At 40.1% G+C, this 19,740-nt stretch overlaps 1 protein-coding gene across 1 annotated transcript in view; it reads left to right on the forward strand.

Annotated features, from left to right (window-relative positions):
* Positions 1-19,740, forward strand: part of Dnah9 (dynein axonemal heavy chain 9) — a 347,292-nt gene that overhangs the window by 194,649 nt on the left and 132,903 nt on the right. Inside the window, exons 42-44 of the mRNA XM_052195119.1 lie at positions 4,113-4,274; positions 8,954-9,150; positions 16,269-16,431. Of these exons, the coding sequence (XP_052051079.1) occupies positions 4,113-4,274; positions 8,954-9,150; positions 16,269-16,431 (522 nt within the window). The remainder of the gene's footprint in view (positions 1-4,112; positions 4,275-8,953; positions 9,151-16,268; positions 16,432-19,740) is intronic.

The following is a 19,740-nucleotide window of genomic DNA, read 5'->3' on the forward strand; positions in this document are numbered from 1 at the left end:
GACTTCATGGCCACAGACAGAGTTAGCTGAGGCGTTCATTTTTCTCTTGTGTCACTTCTGCAAAGAAGTTATCCATTGCCAGTCCTTGTTTTTGTTTTTAATGAAAATTGAAAGAATCCAACATTTGACTATATTGAATGTTTTGGTTTGTTGCTTGTTTTTTCAAACATATTACTAATATTTGTGCTTTTATTTGTTGCCTTCCTATTTAACTTGGACATGGAATTCCTTTAGTTATTTTTCTCACATCTTGATATGGTTTCTTACCTCAATAACCATCCTCCTGACTCTTCTGTAGTGTTCACTTTATGGTTATAAATTTTCCTCTGACTGCATTTGCAACATGTAGGCTTTCCCAGGTTGCATGGTTTATGATTTACAATCTTCAGTGTAGCATTCATTTTCAAACATTTAGAAGTTTTGGGTTTTACTTTTTTTTTTAATTGATAACTACCTAATTTCAGCAAATTTCATGTGATTTCATTCCATTGAAATTCATTGAGATTTGCCATGTTTCCCACAATACAGTTAACATGCAGTTTTGAGAAATGTGTTCTCAGACATTAGGTATAGTTTAGTCAATGCATCAATTAATACACATTTTTAAATCATGTAACTTAAGTTTTGTACATTGTACTGATACTGGTTTTAAAAATTTATATGTTCTACAAGCCTTTGAGAAAGATTTGTGAAACTCTCCCAAGTGGTTTGGACATATGGACACATCTGCTTCTCCTTTTCTTCCTATTCTTTTTTATACTATAAAATTATATTGACAAAAAAGTAGAAATTTAAACAACTCTATTTTCTCACATGTATATGAATATACCTACAACTAGTCCACCTTCTTCAACTGTTGCTTTTATGTACTTCTTTAACCTCAATAAATAGCCCTTGCTTTAAAATTAACTTTGTCTGATGATAGTATGACTAATCCATATCCCTTTAGTCTGTAATTTCATTTGTCCATTGGTGTTCACAGGACATGGAACCATGACCCACCCATTGATATGAAAGTCTAAAGATGCTCAGGTCCTTTATAAGAAATATCAGAGTATTTTTGTTGTTATTTTTATCTTTTTTTTCAATTCTGCAAATTGAGCCAAAATCTCAAACATAATACACAAATCTTCTAACCTCTGCCTGTTCCACGACACTTGATATAACTTGCACACATCATCCCTTATACTTCAGATGATCTTTAGGTTACACAAAATACCTAACACAGTGTAGTTGTTACTTAGGTAGTTGTGATTGTTTGTTGTTTAGAGACTAATGGCCAAAATTGTACACATGTAGTCATAATCCTTTCTGAATATTTGTTATCTAAGATAAGCTGGACTGCAGTTGGAGAGCCCATGGTTAGGAAAAGTTTCTTTTTGTCTTATGCTCAGATTTCCTATATTCTTATGCTTGAGAATAAATGTAAGTGTTATCTACACATTTGACTTTCAGAAAGCAAGCCTGGCAGTTGTGCCTTTTCAGAATACTGTCCATTTGTCATGTTGTCATGTACTCATGCATTTGTGGTTCAGGCTTCCTGTCCTACTTTTGTATGTTTCCTCCATTGTTTCCTTTCCTTCCCTTCTTGAATTCTGTGGAATTTTTGTGTATTTCTGCTGTTTTATTTTCTTCTTCTTTCAAGATAAACATTTTATTTGCTATTCCTCTAGTGAATGCTATATCAATCAGAATTTCATGAAAGTTTGCATTTGTTCAGTCCAGTGCCTAAATCACTATGAATCTGACCTCTCTATTTCTCTCTCCCCCTCTCCCTCTACCTCTCTTCTCTGTTTCTTTCTTCCTCCATCATCATCACCATCACCATAACCATCACTATCACCATCACCATCATCTGATTTTTTTTGAGATAGGTATTGCCCTGGATATCCTGGAATTCACTCTGTAGAAGAGGTTAGCCTTGAATTCAGAAATCTGCCTGCCTCTGCCTCCCAAATGCTTGAACTAAAGGCATTGGCCACTAACCCCCAGATGCTTATTTTTCTTTTCTTCTTGTTTTCAGTCATTCAGTCTTATCTGGTTCTGGTGTTCCTCATAAGTTTTGTTTAATATGTAGTTCTGATTGGCTTTACCATGGCCAGATACTTTGAGGTCTAGACAATGATGGTTTTTCTTTGGTGGGCAAACACTTCTCCATGTCTATCTCTGAAGCCCACAGTGGTCACACTGCAGCTTCCATCCCTGTAAGACCTGACCACAACCCTTTGGGGCCTCCCCGTGGATTTTAAGCATGGTTCTCCTTATTTGTAAACCTGTACCTAGTTTTCATCCTACCTCTCCACTCCATGAGACAAGACAAGATCATGCAAAATCTTTACCTCTCCCTATCTCCATGTTTCCTTCATCTACCTTGTATCCATAGTTGGTGAACTGATAAAAGTCTCAAGAGGAAAAGTGGTACTAGTTACTTGGTTCATTTCTCTGGCATCTTATCCCCTCAAGTCTTCACTATCTTGGTTATTCTCTAGGTAATGACTGAAAATAAGAATCTTTAAAATACCTTGTCTATCTTTTCTTGTTGAACTTAGAGGGTTTATCCATGATCAGCTAATCATCTGTTACTAAAACAAGTCTTGATGAAAGATATTTTGCTATGCCATATGCCAATGTGTAGATTTAACACTAGTCCACTCTTTATTCTAATAAAAAAAATCATTTCCATTTTGAGGGGCTAAAGAGTAGTTTAAAAGCATGTATTGCTTCTGAGTTCAGGTTCCAGCACCCATGGTAGGGAGTTCACAACTTTCCATAATTCCTGATCCAGAGGATTTGGTATCTCTGGACTCTGGTATCACCTGAAGTTATGTCCACATACTCAAACTCAAATATACACACATACATGCAACTTTAAAATAAATTTTTCAAAAGGAGAATCTAAATCTCTATTCAAATCTAAATCTGTCTCAGGCAGCATGCTAGGCACTAGTTATACAACGATAAGAATCAACTGCAATCCCTGAAATCCATCTGTTTCCCTTTGAGAGAGTTATCATGACCTCCAATAAATGAACGTGGAGAAAAAAATAATAAGCTGAAGAGCTAATAATTCTGCAATTTTGGAGATTTATACAGAAAAGACCGTGTGGGATCTATCAGAGGTTATGGGTGTTGTAAAAATGGGGAGGGGGTGCTTATACGTCTTCCACAAAGGCATTGGAATGGAATCATGACAGATGAGCAGGGGAAGCAAAGAAGGAAGAATGGGATCATAAAGGAGTGCATGGTCAGAAGAACAAATCTTAAAGTGGAAACTAGATGTTTGAGAAGCAAAGATGAGGATGTTCATGAAGATGTAGGGCATAGCAATGTTATAACCAGATGTTTGTGTTGTGTACTTAAGTCTAACTATTATTGTATGAACAATAAGGAACCATTAAGTAGCCCCTTCTCCTCCAGGACAAGAAGGGCAGTGAGAGGGAACCAGGTGATGGGTTCAAAGCTAGATAGAGGACCCCTGAGATTGTTAGGTCTGCCTCCATTTGCTTTTTCATCAAAACAGATGTTCATTTGTAGGCTAGTAATAGGAAAGCGGTGACAGATTAACATCTCTGTAATATATAAGAAGATAACTCAGTAGAGATAAACATATTGGCTGCTGACCTGCAAAGGACAGATATTCCTCTCCTATCATCTGTCTCTGTTTGATTTCATGTGTTCAATCATTACCAAAATCAATTTGCAAAACAAACATTGTAGGAATGAAATATGGCATATCTTTCTGACAAAACTCCTTGTCAACATTCCAAGTTTCCCCTTCACCATAACAAACTCCTTAGTGAGATAATCCTGAGGTACCATCCCAGGTTGGACACAATGCTCTAGGATAGTGATTCTATATCTGTGGGTCACTATCCCTTCGGTAAACCTCTATATCAAAAAATACTTACATTATATCTCATAACAATAGCAAAATTACATCTGTGAAGTAGCAATAAAAACAATTTTATGGTTGGGGGCTCGCCTCAACATGAAGAACTGTATTAAAAGCTCACAATGTTAGAAAAGTTGAAATCTACTGATCTAAAAAGTTCTTTCAAGTGTTGTACTTCTGACATGTTGTTAACATAATTTGCTATCTGTTTTCCTGGAAGGGCATTCTTTTCTCCTCCGTGGAATGTGTGAAATCCACACAGGACCTAGTAAAACTCTATCTGCATGAGTCAAATCGGGTTTATCGGGATAAGATGGTAGAAGAAAAGGATTTCAATCTTTTTGACAAAATCCAAACAGAATTCCTCAAGAAAAATTTTGATGTGAGTATTGCCTGTGCTCTTTCTATATTTTAAAAATGTGAGGACCATGGAGGTGATCACCAAAACAACCCTAGTCTAGGAAGTCAGGGATTGGGTTACAAAAAGAAATTCTATCATGGCCTTGCCTGGTCAAAAAAATGATAGGCAAGACACAATTTTTTCATGTATTTCATATCTATGGATCCCTAGAAAGTATCTGATCCAAAGACTTATATGATACTGAGGCTCTTTGTAGCTCCCTAGGTGACATCTCAGATGGTGTTCAACATCCCATCACTCCTGTGACAGCCATTTTGAAGGTGTTAATAACTGGAAATGAGGGATAATTCGGAAACTCAAAACATTTAGAATTTTTCTGGGCAGTAGGTATTTATATTAATAACTAAAACTGTAATTTCCTGTCCACAAATCAGAGAGGAGAACTATTGGTGATTGCTACCTCATCAGCTCCTCTTTCTCTCCCCCTCCTCTTCTCCCCTTCCTTTCTCTCCTCAATCTTCCTTTACTATGAGACAGAATTTTGCTGTACAGCTAAGCTGTCCTTGAATCCACTCTATGTCAGTCACTATGCAGCCAGGCTCGGCTTGCAGCCTTGGCTCTCCTGCCTCCACTTCCTTGCACACAGGATTACAAGCATATGCCACCATGTGATCCCCTTTTCTGATACACCATAGTTCTGTGACTATGATCCTTGACACATGCTCTTCTGAACAGCTGAAAAGAAGTCTTGACAGGAACAGTGGAGAGGGGCTTCATATTACACCTCTGCCTTGGAAAGTCACAGTGTATTTTTAATGCTTAAATCAAGAAATCTGGAATCTTCCTAATTCACACACCATTTTGCATACACATTGCACCCTGAAACTCATTCACCTTTGTCAAGAACTCCTAACTCACAGAGAGAATATCAAGTGGAATGTGTCTTGAGAAATGTTGACACTGGAACACCACCATGATGCCATTCCCAGCTACAAACTTACCTAGCAACTAGCATAGAACATTCTGTTGAGCCACCATGTTGTCTGTCCTCTCTTGAACTGGAAAGAATGAAACCTTGTCTGTAATTATGCTATTCTCTCTCTCTCTCTCTCTCTCTCTCTCTCTCTCTCTCTCTCTCTCTCTTTCCCTCTCCCTCTCCCTCTCCCTCTCCACACACACACACACACACACATATATATGTATATGTATATGTATATGTATATATATATATATATATATATATATATATATATATATATATACTCAATGAATTGGCCTATTCTCTTTTATTTTAACAAAATATGTTAGGCTGTGCATTTTAGACATGGAGGTATTTGGAGCACAACACTACAAGCTGACAATCTAAGATGGAATGACCTCCTTTGTTTGGTCTCTGTGAGGGGACTCACAGTGATGGCAGGTACAGAGGTAGATAGGACAGCATGCTTAAAGGAGATGACTTGGGTTCACTTTTCAACATACTCTCAGAAGAGCTGACAACTCATTGCCTGAGATTAGAATCATTAACTTCAGAGCACAAGGTCCCCAGTGATATAACTACCTCTGTCTGGCCCTACTTTTTAAAGAGTCCACTGTCTATTACATGGCCCACTGGGGATCCAGCTGCCAACAAATGAACCTTTGGGAAACAGCCCACACCCATACTGAGGTACCGTCTCTGGATCAGCTCCATATTTTCTCCTGAGATGTGCACCTCTGAAGATGGTCACATAATGTTTTAAAACAGTGATTCTAAACCTGTGGGCCTCAAACCCTTTGGCACCTCTAACTTTAAAAATATTTATATTATGATTCATAACAGTAGGATAATTACAGTCATAAAGAGGCAAAAAAAATAATTTTATGGTTAGAGGGGTCACCACAACATGAGGAATTTTATTAAAGGGTCATGGCATTAGGCAAGTTGAGAACCACTGCTCTAGAAAGTTCTTTTAACTGTAGTTCTTCTGACACCATGCTAATTTACACATAACCCAACCCAGTCTAAATGACAAACTTTCTGGTGCTGAGCAGAATGTCCAAGTAGCTTCTTTGTGACTGGCTGTTTTCAAGGTAAACACCTTCATTTCTCCTTCCCTCGTTATCTTTATGGAGCCTGGCGCTCAGATCTCTCACATCTTAGATGGTCCCCTGTGAGCACTGCAGAGTTAGCCAATTTGTGTACTTAGAGTTAACTTTGCAAGTAAGTCTTGTCTTTATGAGTTGGTCTGTGCTAGAGCTTTAAATTCACAACACTTCGTTTTTGAAGTACAGATCTTTATGTGGCTTGATGAAAAAGCTCACATCATTTGATCAGAGACCAAAATAGAGTTTACACAGCCATTATTCTAACTAACAACACTTGTGAAGACAGCTGAAACCCCTTGCCTACACATATGCTAGCACTGGTATCAGGACAAAATTGCCTGAATTCTCCCAAAGTAATTCATCCCCTTTCTAAAAGTCTAGAGGTCTCTGACTTGTAGCTTTTATTGAAACACCATGTCACTGTTAAGGGTCCTTTGATTTACTATATCAGGTATCTTCCTCTCTCCCTTCTATACAGCGTGGCTCTGATCCTTAAACTGGAGACTTGTTTTGTTCATCAAAGAATCTTTGTAGATCAGCCTTCTCAAAACTACACTTTGGTTTCTCTCCTGATAGATCCTTAATGTAAACTGATTCCCATCAGGCTCAACCCAGTAGGTTAGCTTGTTCTCAAGAAGAGCAACTGGATTTCTGCATTCCTTTCCTGTCCTTTCTTATTTCCTGTATTTATTTCTATGTTATGTGTATGGTTTGCCTCCATGTGTTTCTATTACTATGTGTATGCCTGGTGCCCAGGGAGACTGGAAGAGGGCATTGGATCCCCTGAAACTGGAGTTATAGGTGATTTGAGCCATTATGTAGGTGCTGGGCATTAGACCTGTCTCCTATTTAAGATAACTATTACTGTCATAAAATACATGACTAAGACCAACTTGAGTCAAAAGCATTTATTTCACTCACAGATTTATGTTTTCCTATAGAACCCAAAAATACCAATCTAGGAGTAGCCCCACCCACCATGGGCTGGGTCCTCTTACATCAATCACTAATTAAGAAAATTCTCTACAGACTTCCCTATAATCTTATGGAAGCATTTTCTCAACTGAGGTTCTCTCCTTTCTGATGACTGTAGCTTGAGACAAGTTAGGCATAAAACTGTCCAGGACAGAACTCCTACTATGCCTTCTTAAACTAGACAAAGCAACTCTTGCATTGTAATCAACCTACCCAAATGGCTAGACAATTGTTACTATCAACAAAGACACAATAAGATGGGGTTTTCTTTTTTTATTTAATTAATTAATTAATTTATTTATTTTTACTTATTCATGTTACATCCCACTCACTGCCAATATCCCCGTCACTCACACACACACACACACACACACACACACACACACACACAATCTTTCCCCCATTCTCCTCCTGGGTAGGATTTTTCCATGGCCCTGAAAAGACCCTCAAAAGTCAGGGCACATCTGATATTCAGTCTTCTAGCCCTCTATTCTTTTTCTCAGACAGCAGGCTTGGTTTTCCTCCTTTGTGTTTGGTGGGTCTTACCTATGGAATTTATAAGACTAACACTCTCATGACTTAACCCTGGCAATGACCCCTACTGGTTACCTGTTCCCAACATGGATTTTCTAATCTGAATTTCAGAAAGTCTTCCTGACATACATCACCTTTATAATATTTCTTCCTACATTAAAACTTAAATATCAAGATTTTGTCAAGCAAATAATTTACTATTTGTCCTCTAATGCAAGCTAATAGAAGCCTCTAAAGTGCTTGGAGAATAACTTGCTAATGAAGAGATGAAGAGTTGTCTCTGTTTAATTAATCAAATTGTACTAGTGATTATGCAATGTGCTAATATTTGACCTGAAGTAAGATTTGACAAACAGTAAGGCAGAATCCTTATGAAAGTGTTATAAACAGTACATGCTAGTCTAAATGCTTTAATATTTGAAGCAACCATCTATATAAACCAGCAAATTAAGGAAGGGGAGCTACTAGTATATTCTTCAGAAAGCAAGCTTTCTCTATGGGTGGACCAACTTCATAAGAGATATGCTTTATGACCATTCTGTAAGTTAAGAAATAAGAGCCATTGAAATGGCTGTAGGGTAACTGAAGCCACTGCACAGTGATACACTGTATCCAACATTACCAAAGGAGTCCTGCCCAAAGAAATCCAGCCATGTCCTCATCTAGTCTTCTGAACACACACAAAAAAAAGATTCTTACAGTGCTTTAAAGGTGGATGTCTCCCACTTTCCACCATTAATCCATAAAGAATAACAAATGTAACCAGGCAGTGGTGGGGCACGCCTTTAATCCCAGCACTTGGGAGGCAGAGGCAGGCGGATTTCTGAGTTCGAGGCTAGCCTGGTCTACAGAGTGAGTTCCAGGACAGCCAGGGCTACACAAAGAAACCCTGTCTGGGGAAAAAAAAGGTATAACAAATGTTTATGAATCCCTGGAGCTGATAAATTCATGGTAAAAAGTCCATGTCCCAGAGAAATGCCAAAGAGCTTAATTTTCACAGAGTATATATATAGAGAGAGAGAAAGCAGCCATCTTGGTGTCTCCACCATATAAGGTACCAGATGAGAATAAAGAAGGTCCTCATCCCTGTGTCTTCTCTCCAGGAGAGTGAAGAGATGCTGAAACAGACTCAAAACCTGAACATGTATTGTCACTTTGCAAATGGCATTGGTGAGCCCAAGTACATGCCTGTGCAATCTTGGGACCTTCTGAACCAGACTCTGGTGGAAGCCCTGGAGAGTCACAATGAAGTGAATGCTGTGATGGACCTGGTTCTCTTTGAGGATGCCATATGTCATGTGTGAGTGTGCATCTCTTCCTTGCCTCTCCTTGGTAGCTTCTCCCTCCCAGGGTCAGGGGTCTCATTTGGTTATTCCAAGTCACTTTTTTTTCTCAAGTTTATAAATTAGTTCTTTGAGAATTTAATACCATGTATCTTGACGAGATTCTCCCTCCACCCCAATACAGTTCCATAAAACCTGAAGTTAGACTCCAGAAAACCAAACAACCCTATTAAAAAATGGGGTACAGAGTTAAACAAAGAATTCTCACCTGAAGAACTTCGGATGGCGGAGAAGCATCTTAAAAAATGCTCAACTTCATTAGTCATTAGGGAAATGCAAATCAAAACAACCCTGAGATTTCACCTTACACCAGTCAGAATGGCTAAGATTAAAAATTCAGGAGACAGCAGGTGTTGGAGAGGGTGTGGAGAAAGAGGAACACTCCTCCACTGCTGGTGGGGTTGCAAATTGGTACAACCACTCTGGAAATCAGTCTGGCGGTTCCTCAGAAAACTGGACATCTCATTTCCAGAAGATCCTGCTATACCACTCCTGGGCATATACCCAGAGGATTCCCCACCATGTAATAAGGATGCATGCTCTACTATGTTCATAGCCGCCCTATTTATAATTGCCAGATGCTGGAAAGAACCCAGGTATCCCTCAACAGAAGAGTGGATGCAAAAAAAAAAATGTGGTATATCTACACAATGGAGTACTATTCAGCCATTAGAAACAATGAATTCATGAAATTCTTAGGCAAATGGATGGAGCTAGAGAACATCATACTAAGTGAGGTAACCCAGACTCAAAAGGTGAGTCATGGTATGCACTCACTAATAAGTGGATATTAACCTAGAAACCTGGATTACCCAAAACATAATCTACACATCAAATGAGGTACAAGAAGAAAGGAGGAGTGGCCCCTTGTTCTGGAAAGACTCAGTGAAGCAGTATAGGGCAAAACCAGAACGGGGAAGTGGGAAGGGGTGGGTGGGAGGACAGGGGAAGAGAAGGGGGCTTACAGGACTTTCGGGGAGTGGAGGGCTAGAAAAGGGGAAATCATTTGAAATGTAAACAAAAAATATATCGAATAAATAAAAAAAAATCCTGAAGTCTGGTCAGCCGCTGTTAGGCATCACTGAGGATCAAGACAGCTGGTGGCAGTGCAACAGCTGCAGTTTCACTAGTAGGTGTAGGGGGCAGTAGAACACAGGCTTCAGCTCCAGCAGACATCAGGACCTACACACACACACACACACACACACACACACACACAAACACACACACACACACAGTCACACATATTCACTCACACTTGCACATCTTTGTTAGTATATGTTTATTTCAAAACTTAAATATTACGCATTCTCTTACTATTTAGTGTCTCACTGGCAATAGACATGATATTGACTCTCCCAGATAACTTACACTCACACAGTGTAGCTCAGCTTCAACTATTTCCATTGTCCAGTCTGAGATCTACTTAGTATTCATGGTGCCTTACACCCTAACCCAGTTTCCCAGAGTCTTCACTGATAAATTCTCACTGACACATGGCTGGCCCCTGAGTTGAGGGCAGCAATTTCTCTTTCCCACCCATCCCAAGAACCCCAGAGCTCAGAGATGGACAAGGCTCTTATCCTCACCTTCACAACAATGCCACAATTTAAGCCATTTCTCCCTTTTAAAAAGGATATTTGGTTTTATGTGTTATGTGCATAAGAGTGTTGCCTGAATGTTTATATGTATGCTATGTACATGCCCAGTGCCTATAGAGGCCAGAAGAGGACATTAGATCCCTTGAAACTGGGGTTATGGGTGGTTGTGAGCCATGACTGGGTGCTAGGAATCAAATTCAGGTCCTCTGTAAGAATAGTAAGTGCTCTTAACCACTAAGCCATTTCTCCAGCCCCACCCCCATTTCTCTTTCAAATGTTCAGAAGGCCCAGTCATTCTGAAGCACGGGACTCCACTTCCATGTCCCTGGCCTCTCTTTGCCACTGTCTACTGAAGCTCAGTTACCTCCCATCATTGAACACCTGGACAGTCTTCTCCTTACCTCTGACATCACTCATTGCCAACATCCAGCCCTGAACATTCTATTCCCAAGCCAATATGGCTCCTGTGACTTTAGCTACATGCCCCTGCCCCTCAAATACATTCTTCCCCAGTGTGTCTACTTTCAGTGATGAGCTCTGTTCTGGACTCTAATTACAGGCATCTCTGTGACTCTTAAATCTGTCTTTCTCTTCTACTACCCTCCAAGCTCCAGGTCTTCAATTCCACCAAGACTTCCATTTATGGACCAGATGGTTTAATCATTTTCTTTTACCCATTTCCCTGTCATGTCTTCTTGGTTAACAGATGGTTAGCCCAATCCAGGATTCTCTAACTCTCCTGTCAGAATGTCTATTGGACCAAATACAATTCTAGTTAAACCACACTGTCACCTATTCCATCCCTCTCCCAATTGTTGAAGAAAATCTCTCAAACATGATGGTTAATGTTGCTTCATCACTGTGGCCAGACATATCAGAAAGACCCTGCTTGAGGCCCGAAATCCTCCCTGTCTACTCTGGGAACTTCATTTCTGTTAGCTTCCTGAGAAAAGTGCATGGGTCTGATTGTCCTTTCTCCTCAATCTCTTGACAGCTTTGCCCTGTCTTCAGTTACAGCTAGAGAATGCATCTCTTATTTTACTAAAATAATAAAATGACTAGAAGAGAATGTTCATGCTTGCCACCATAGACATGTCACCAACCTGAAAACCCCCCTGCCTCACTGGCTCAAGAATTCCACACACAAAGGCCCATCAGTCTTCCTGTTTCAGCACAAGAATCACCTTATTCTTTCTGAAGGCCAATCATACTACCTATCTTGGAGGGTCCCATCCCCTTTCACCTTCTTGGTAACTTTACTTCTTCCTGTAGTTATTTCCCTTTCCCTTCCTCCTATCCTGTTACCCCATCACTAATTTCTGGGTCACATATATCAGCATACACAAACATTTTCACTTGTCAGAAATATAATAAGGTATTCCATAGCACAATCTCCCTTTTCATCTACTGACCCCAATTTCTCTGCACCTCTTCACAACAAAACCCATCAAAAAGGCAGTTACTACCTGTCACCCTTTCTTGCCTCTAATTCTCTCTTCAACAGGCACCTCTTACCATGGGAACAAAGTCACTGTATCCATTCCAGACCTACCACACACTAAGGTCAAATGCTCTGTCTGACCAGGTCCATGCTTCATGCTCCTTGCCCAGGTGTTGCGTTTCTCATGATTTTCCACTATGTTTAACATCCGGCCATCCCTCCATCTAACATAAGTTTGTGCACTGTATAATAAATACACAGCCGCCCTCCTCAGCTTCCGGGAAGCATTTGGGCCTCACTCTGTACCCTCTTCCCCCTCTGACTGCCCCTCTGACAACTCCCTTCACCGTCAGATTCTGCTCTCTTCTTGCTGAAATCTTCATACTAGGTCTTCTACTTCACTTTGGCATAATCTTCATCCAAAATTTTCTTTGCCTATTTTTTCTCTTCAAGTATATTTTTAGCATGTATTTTTCTCCTCTTAGAATCACAATAGTTATTAATTGCACAAACCTTGGAACACTGCTTTGGTGTTCTAAATGCCTTATTGGTCCTCCAGAGAGAGAGAGAGAGAGAGAGAGAGAGAGAGAGAGAGACTCAGCTTCCTCCAGCTGGGCTATGGGCATCTTCAGCCTTTGTTTTTAATCTCTCAGAAATTCAGTGATGGGCTTAACACAGACAGTCTTGGTTTTCTGGCCCAGGAGTTCTCTAGAATATTGATCTTCTTTTTAAATTTTGTAATTTAAATTCAGAATCCCTTGCCCTTGTCAGGGGTTGTTAATGAAGCCCCAGCTGGAGTCCAATACTGATGGCTGCAAACTTACCCATACTAACTCAGAAACTTCATCACTAAGGATGCATTCTCCATCTAAATATTGAGAAACACAGACCATTCTATGCTGAATCTAGGCCTTCAAGAATAGAACTGTGAACTAGGCAGCACAGTGACCCAATTGTACTCCAGTTCTTCCTCCAAGCCTGCATCTCTCCTCTAGGAATCCAATCTGGCCTCCATCTTTCCTGAATGAGAAGACAGAGCCTGGATACTTGGTACCAGTGTCTCCTTCCATCCAAATACAGTTCAGACACAGAAAATAAAATCTCCCACACAGAACATAATGAGGAATTATAAACAGGGCCTTAAATGTGAGACTGAGCACAAGTCACTGGATTTTGTTTCAGTGTAATGAAACTGTATTGGAGATCTTCAATGTGCTTGTTTTGTGATGGACACATATTGAACATGCACACTCTTTAGGCGTATAGAAATGATAGTCTAATACAAAGGCGAGAGAAGGGTAAGTCTATCTGATAATGACAGAGCATAAGTTTCCCAGTGAAATAAGTGGAGTTAAAAGGAGAACTAATAAAAGAAGTAAATGTACACCAGTAAATAACTCCTGGATATTTACACAGACAAGTCTTAGCCACACAGAATTCAGTGACGTATGGTTTTAAGTCCTAACCATTTCTCTTTGTCTAAGGCAGAAAACAAAAAAGGTGGAAATAAAAATTTGAAGGGAGTTTAAAATGCCCATGAAAGGGGCTTACAGACTTAGAAGTGAGACTTGGGGGGGGGGGACAGAAAATGCACAAATGAAAAACAGTCGTGAGTCTTATGCACAAAAAGTATTCAACTCCCTAGAAAATCAAACAATTATTAAAACTATAATACTTAGCTTTTGAAGTTGTCAAATATATGTGTATATGTTTAATAACTGCATACATACATGAACAAGTCCATGCCAAGTGCATTCTGCTTATGAGTTGTTGATGCACAAACACCTATGCCAGGGTTACCATCCCAACAGCAAATATGCTTAGATGAAGTAATGACGATGCACAGTTTCTTATTCAGATTACCGAGTCGGACGTCTTCTAAACTACTCCCAGGCACCAGTTCCATGCTGGGCTTAGTCAGACCTCAATTGTTCACTACTGTTTACTTTGAACATGGAGTATCTCTAAAGCATCTTTAACCTAGGGCGAGGACGCAGAGGCACAGGATCCAATCTCAAGTGGATCCCCTGATTCATAGCCAGAAGTCTCATACCCTGATTCTGATTCTCACACTGTAGTGACAATTTTGGAATTTTGGTTTCTTCAAAAACACAGAAATATTATAAAAATGTGTTATCATTTTAATCCCAGAAGTGGGATATGGAGCTGCTTAGCTGACTATGGGTTTCCTTGTGCTCTAGCAGTAGTGTGATTTTGCCAGTTGCAGATAGTTTCTGTGACTTTGTGACGTTTGGAATTCTGGGAACTTTTCAGAAGAATATAAATGCTAGAGCCCTGATAGGTGGGGTTGGTAGTTTGTGGTCATTTAAGGAGGTTGGATGCAGTTTGCTAGTAGCCATGGTCAAAGAAAACACAAAAGGAAAGAATTTAGGTTCAGGGATTTACATAGTTCCTCTCCATTCTATCCTTGTTTCTCTCCTACCTACTGTTTGAGGGTGAAACCAAGGGGATATAGGGTAGGAAAAAGAAGCATCCACAAAAGTAGCAAAGACCAGCTAACTATATTGCACTCTTTTTGTCCAAGATCACCAACATTAGAATTCACCGACTTACACTATAACTCCGTGAATACAGCCCAGTGTGTTCTCACCCTCCAGCATTACAGATCAGTTTTACTTGAGAAGAGCACAGATGGGCACCACCATTCTGAGCAGCTTTTTTTTTTTACCCCCATTAAATTTCCTGAGCCATTTAAAAATTGCCTTGCTGTTTGGCTCAGCAACTTTACATCTAGGAAACTCACCCCAAGGAAATGATTAGAGATATAAACAAAATGTTATAACACGTTATATGAAACTGGAGATATTGGAAACAGACTAAGTATCCAATAGTAGGATATTTCAGACAAACAAGTTATTGTGTTTTTATTATCAGTACAGTATTGAAATTCTATATGGTGGTGTTGCACCATCAAAGGCATGGTCTAGCATATTGCTTAATGGCTTAGAGAAGTCATCATAATCTACTGCTAAGTGAAAAACTGGTCTCAGGACACTGTGCCCAATGTTTAGGAGTTGGCTTCGTGTTAGAGTGCCACGTACCATTGTGAGGACTTGAGTTAATCATCAGGACTTGGAACAAATAAACAAAACATTATGTTCAGTATATAAGCTGCCCTCGGATTTTAAAAGCTACAGGATAGAAATGCATTGGCATTTCAGCTGTAATAACCAAATATATATTCACAGACATCTAGACACACTAGTCTGCAAGCCCATAAAATTAATGTCAGTAGGATTTATTGCTAGACAGTAGAATTGTGGGGGTTTTATCCCGTATTTTATATATTTTGTATAATGAGAAGCCATTAAGTGCCTTATATAAGATCCACTGCTGGTGGAGATTAATGGAAGGTTAGAATGAGAGTCTGGAGGAGGCTGCAGGTGTATCATTTAAAGAAGGACTCTTGGGTTAATAGTGGCTTCTTTCATAGGTGATGATCTAAGCCCAGAGGAGACCTGAAGTACATTCCCAGTGCTGGTGTAGAGAAACAGATACTGGGAGTGCTAAGATGTTTGAGGGGAAGAATCCAGAAGTGAATGAAATGATATTCACAAATATCCATTGCTTGAACATGAGCTTCTCTGAATTTTTCCTAGTAGCAGGTTTTTTTTACTTTTCTTCTTTTGTATGGTTCCTCTTTTACCCAGAGTCACAAATAGGTGAGAAGGAGAACACTGGGGAAAAGGCAGGCCCAGTGAGATAGAAGAAGAAAATCATCTGAGTCCCTCTCCAGCCCCACCACTCACCTGCCAGGCCTGCCAGCCTTCCCTGGCCATTTCCCCCACTCTGGCCAGTTCAATGGAGCTTCTGGCTTTATGTAAAGCCATGATGATTTCAGTGCACTTGAGCAAGAAGATGATACCATGTTTGAGGGCAAATTATGAAAGTTCCCCTGAGTTCAGTTGTGCCTCCAGGTTAGGCTCACATTTCCTCTCCAATCATTATATCCCTTGGGCTTCTCACTGTGGACAATGGACTTTGTGATATGTCTCTGCTTACTCCTCTCCAGTTGTCATATCAACCGAATCCTGGAGTCCCCTCGAGGAAATGCCCTGCTAGTTGGTGTAGGTGGGAGTGGTAAGCAGAGTCTGACAAGGCTGGCAGCTTTTATCAGTTCCATGGATGTGTTCCAGATCACCCTTCGCAAAGGCTATCAAATCCCTGACTTCAAGGTAAGCTTGGTCACTGTAGGAGGAGACCCTGTGTCTTCTTTAGAGTTTTTATTGCTGTGAAGAGATACCATGACCACAGCAATTCTTATGAAGGAAATTATTTAATTGGGGCTGGCTATGAGTTAAAAGGTTTAGTCCATTATTATCCTGGTGGAAAACATAGTGACACACTGGGAGCCATGGTGCTGGAGGGTAGCTGAGAGTTCTACATCTAAATCAGTAGGCACCAAGAGATAGTCATACTAGGCATGTCTTATGCATTTGAGACTTCAAAGTCCAACCCCAGTGACACATCTCTTCTAAAAAAGGCCATACCCACTCTAATAAGACCACACCTCCTCATAGGACCACTCTGTATAGGTGGGCATTCCAATTTAAACTGCAAAATCCTACTCCCTGGCCCCCATAGGCTTATAGCCATAACATAATGCAGAAAAGTCCCCATAGTCTTTAACAGTCTCAAACTTGTGTAAAAGTTCAAAGTCCAAAGTCTCTTCTGAGATAATGCAATCTCCTAACCCTAATCCCCTAAAAATATCAAAATAAAAAAACAGACCACATTCTTCCAACATATAGTGGCACAAGATATACTTATTCCAACAGGGAACACTGGAAGGAAATACTGGGCCAAAGCAAGACCAAAACCCAGAGCTGGACAAACTCCAAACTCTGCATCTCCATGCCTGATATCAAAGTACTCTTCAAATTTCCAACCCCTTTCAGCTTTGTTGACTGCAACAAACATTTTTCTCTATGGTGCAATGTTCCACTCCCTATTTGACACTTTCCTCAGCATGTATCCAAAGCTCTGAGATCTCCAACATTTGGGGTCTCCAACACAATTCATAATTCACCTTCACATCTTCACACAGGAATGTCTCTGGGCCTCCATGGAGGGATACCTCTGATACATGCCTGGTCTCATCAGCTTTCCTTAATCACAGAGGACCCTTTCTTCTATCCTTTACTCTAAAACTAGACCCATGTGAAGCTGCCAAGTTCTATTGCTTGCTGGGGCTAGAACATAGCCCCACCATTCAATTATATCTTCACTGGATTTCTGTTTTTGATGGTTTCCTTCACTGCCTAAACTTGAAGGTCCTGAAATTTGATCAATAGACCAGTCTAGTCTCAAGCTTAGAGATCCATCTGCCTCTTCTACTGGAGTACTAGGATTAAAGGAATGTGCTACTACACCCAGTCCTAAACTATTCTGTAATTCCTTTCCACTGGGTAGGGTCTGAGATCATCACTCTCTTAATTCCATTTAACATAAGGCTTTGCTTTAATCTCTGTGAACACAGGATTTAGCTACATTCATTTTCTCGTACCAGTTTTATCCTTGGCCTGTACATTTTGCATTTTTTCTTTGCTCAGATGATTCATTTTTATTATAGATCTTCATAAGAGTGAACACTAATAACCACAAGATAAAGTCAATACTAGGCTGTTTTGAAATTTCCTCTGCCAATACAATTTATCCAAAACTCTTCAATTCACCTCAGGCAAATTCTTCAGACAAGGACAAAAGCAGCCACATTCTTCATCAAAATATCATAATATCTAGGCCACATACTAATATTATCTTCATCTGAAACCTCTTGCACTAGACCTCCACAGTTCAAATTACCTTCAACACCACTGTCTTCCATGTTCCTCCCAGAATTGCCCATTAAGTGTGGTTATAGCATTCCACCGGTTTCCTAACCCTATGTTTCAAAGTCCACATTTCTCCAAACAAAAGTATGGTCAGGCCTGTCACAGCAATACCATACTCTTGGTACCAACTTCTGTCTTAGGGTTTCTATTGCTGTGAAGAGACATCATAACAAAGGCAGCTCTTCTGAAGTAAAACATTTCACTGTGGCTGGCTTACAGTTCAGAAGTTTAGTTCATTATCATCATGGTGGGAATCATGAAGGCATACAGGCAAACATGGTGCTGGAGAGCTAGCTAAGATTAGAGTTTTATATCTGGATCAGCAGGCAGCATGAAGGGACAATTACACTAGGCCTGCCTTGAGCATTTGAGCCCAACCCCAGTGACACACTTCTTCCAACAAGACTATACCTACTCCAACAAGGCCATACCTACTAATAGTGCCACTCCCATGACCAAACATTCAAGCACATGTGTATATGGGAGTAATTTCTGTTCAAACCACCAACGCCCTGCTTTTTTCCACCTACAGTCACCAGCCACCTACAATCTTGTCATTTTCCTTGGTTCTCCACATTTCCTACCCAGAAACTTCCATTAATTGTGCATGTTCTCTTTAGTTCCTATGCTGGTAGTATATGAGAGTCTTTTCTTGCTAGATTCAGCAGAAGGACAGGGTCTTTTCAAAGGTCAACATCTGTGAGCCTCATCTTTTACATCAGTGTGGCTTGGCTCTTGTCCAATCTGCTTCAAATTTAGCACACAGTTTGTTAGCTTCTCTTATAGACTTTGGAAGGATTCTGAGAGTTTGTCCAAGTTTTATAAGAAATTCATATTGTAATAGGCAGGAATAGCCATTGCCTCTGGGACCTTCCTTCCAGGATTCAGGCACATAGAAGCTGTAGTCTATGCTCTGGACAGTGAAGAAATGTAGGATACACAACTTTCAAAGGTCACTTATCCAGCAGTCTCTTGAATACACAGTCAGAGCCATATTACTATAGAAAGGCATGGTATAAATCCCATCGGGAACTGCTTTTAGTGTTCTTAAGAGAACTCCAGCCAGCCCTGAGCCAGATCATACCCACCTGCACTCATCATCTCTCAGGCAGTGGTAAGAGCAGTAGATGCCCTCGTCTGCTTTGAAGCCACAGCCCTTTGTTAACACTGGCTGCACCCAAGGTCATAAATCAGGCTCGTGGTCTTTCTTCATGTTTCCAAAGATAAGCTAGTGGATGGTAAATAGGCATTTACAAAATGGTGTAATGTTAAATTTTGGCTATAGATCAGAATTTCTAGGAATATTCCAATAATGCTGATATCTGCCTCCCTTCCCAAGTTGTCCAGATTTAGCTCACATGGGGGAACCACCTGGGCATTGGGACTGTTCAAAGCATCCTCTGGGTGATCCTAATGAAAATTAAGAAATGTCATCTTAGATCAGTCTGCAAAAGTGAGAGATAAGGACCATTAATCCAAAAAGAAGTTGGCTTCCTTTGACTGTTATTTGAAAACTATAGTAATTCTACAATAAAAGAATATTTAGGACTATTTGGAAATAAATTATGAAGGAAACTAGAGAGAAAGGAGCATAGCAGGATACAATGTACATCTTTATAAGAGTTATATTCAAGGAGCCAAGACTGAATA

Source organism: Apodemus sylvaticus, chromosome 10 (genome assembly GCF_947179515.1).
Source record: "Apodemus sylvaticus chromosome 10, mApoSyl1.1, whole genome shotgun sequence".
Taxonomy (NCBI): domain Eukaryota; kingdom Metazoa; phylum Chordata; class Mammalia; order Rodentia; family Muridae; genus Apodemus; species Apodemus sylvaticus.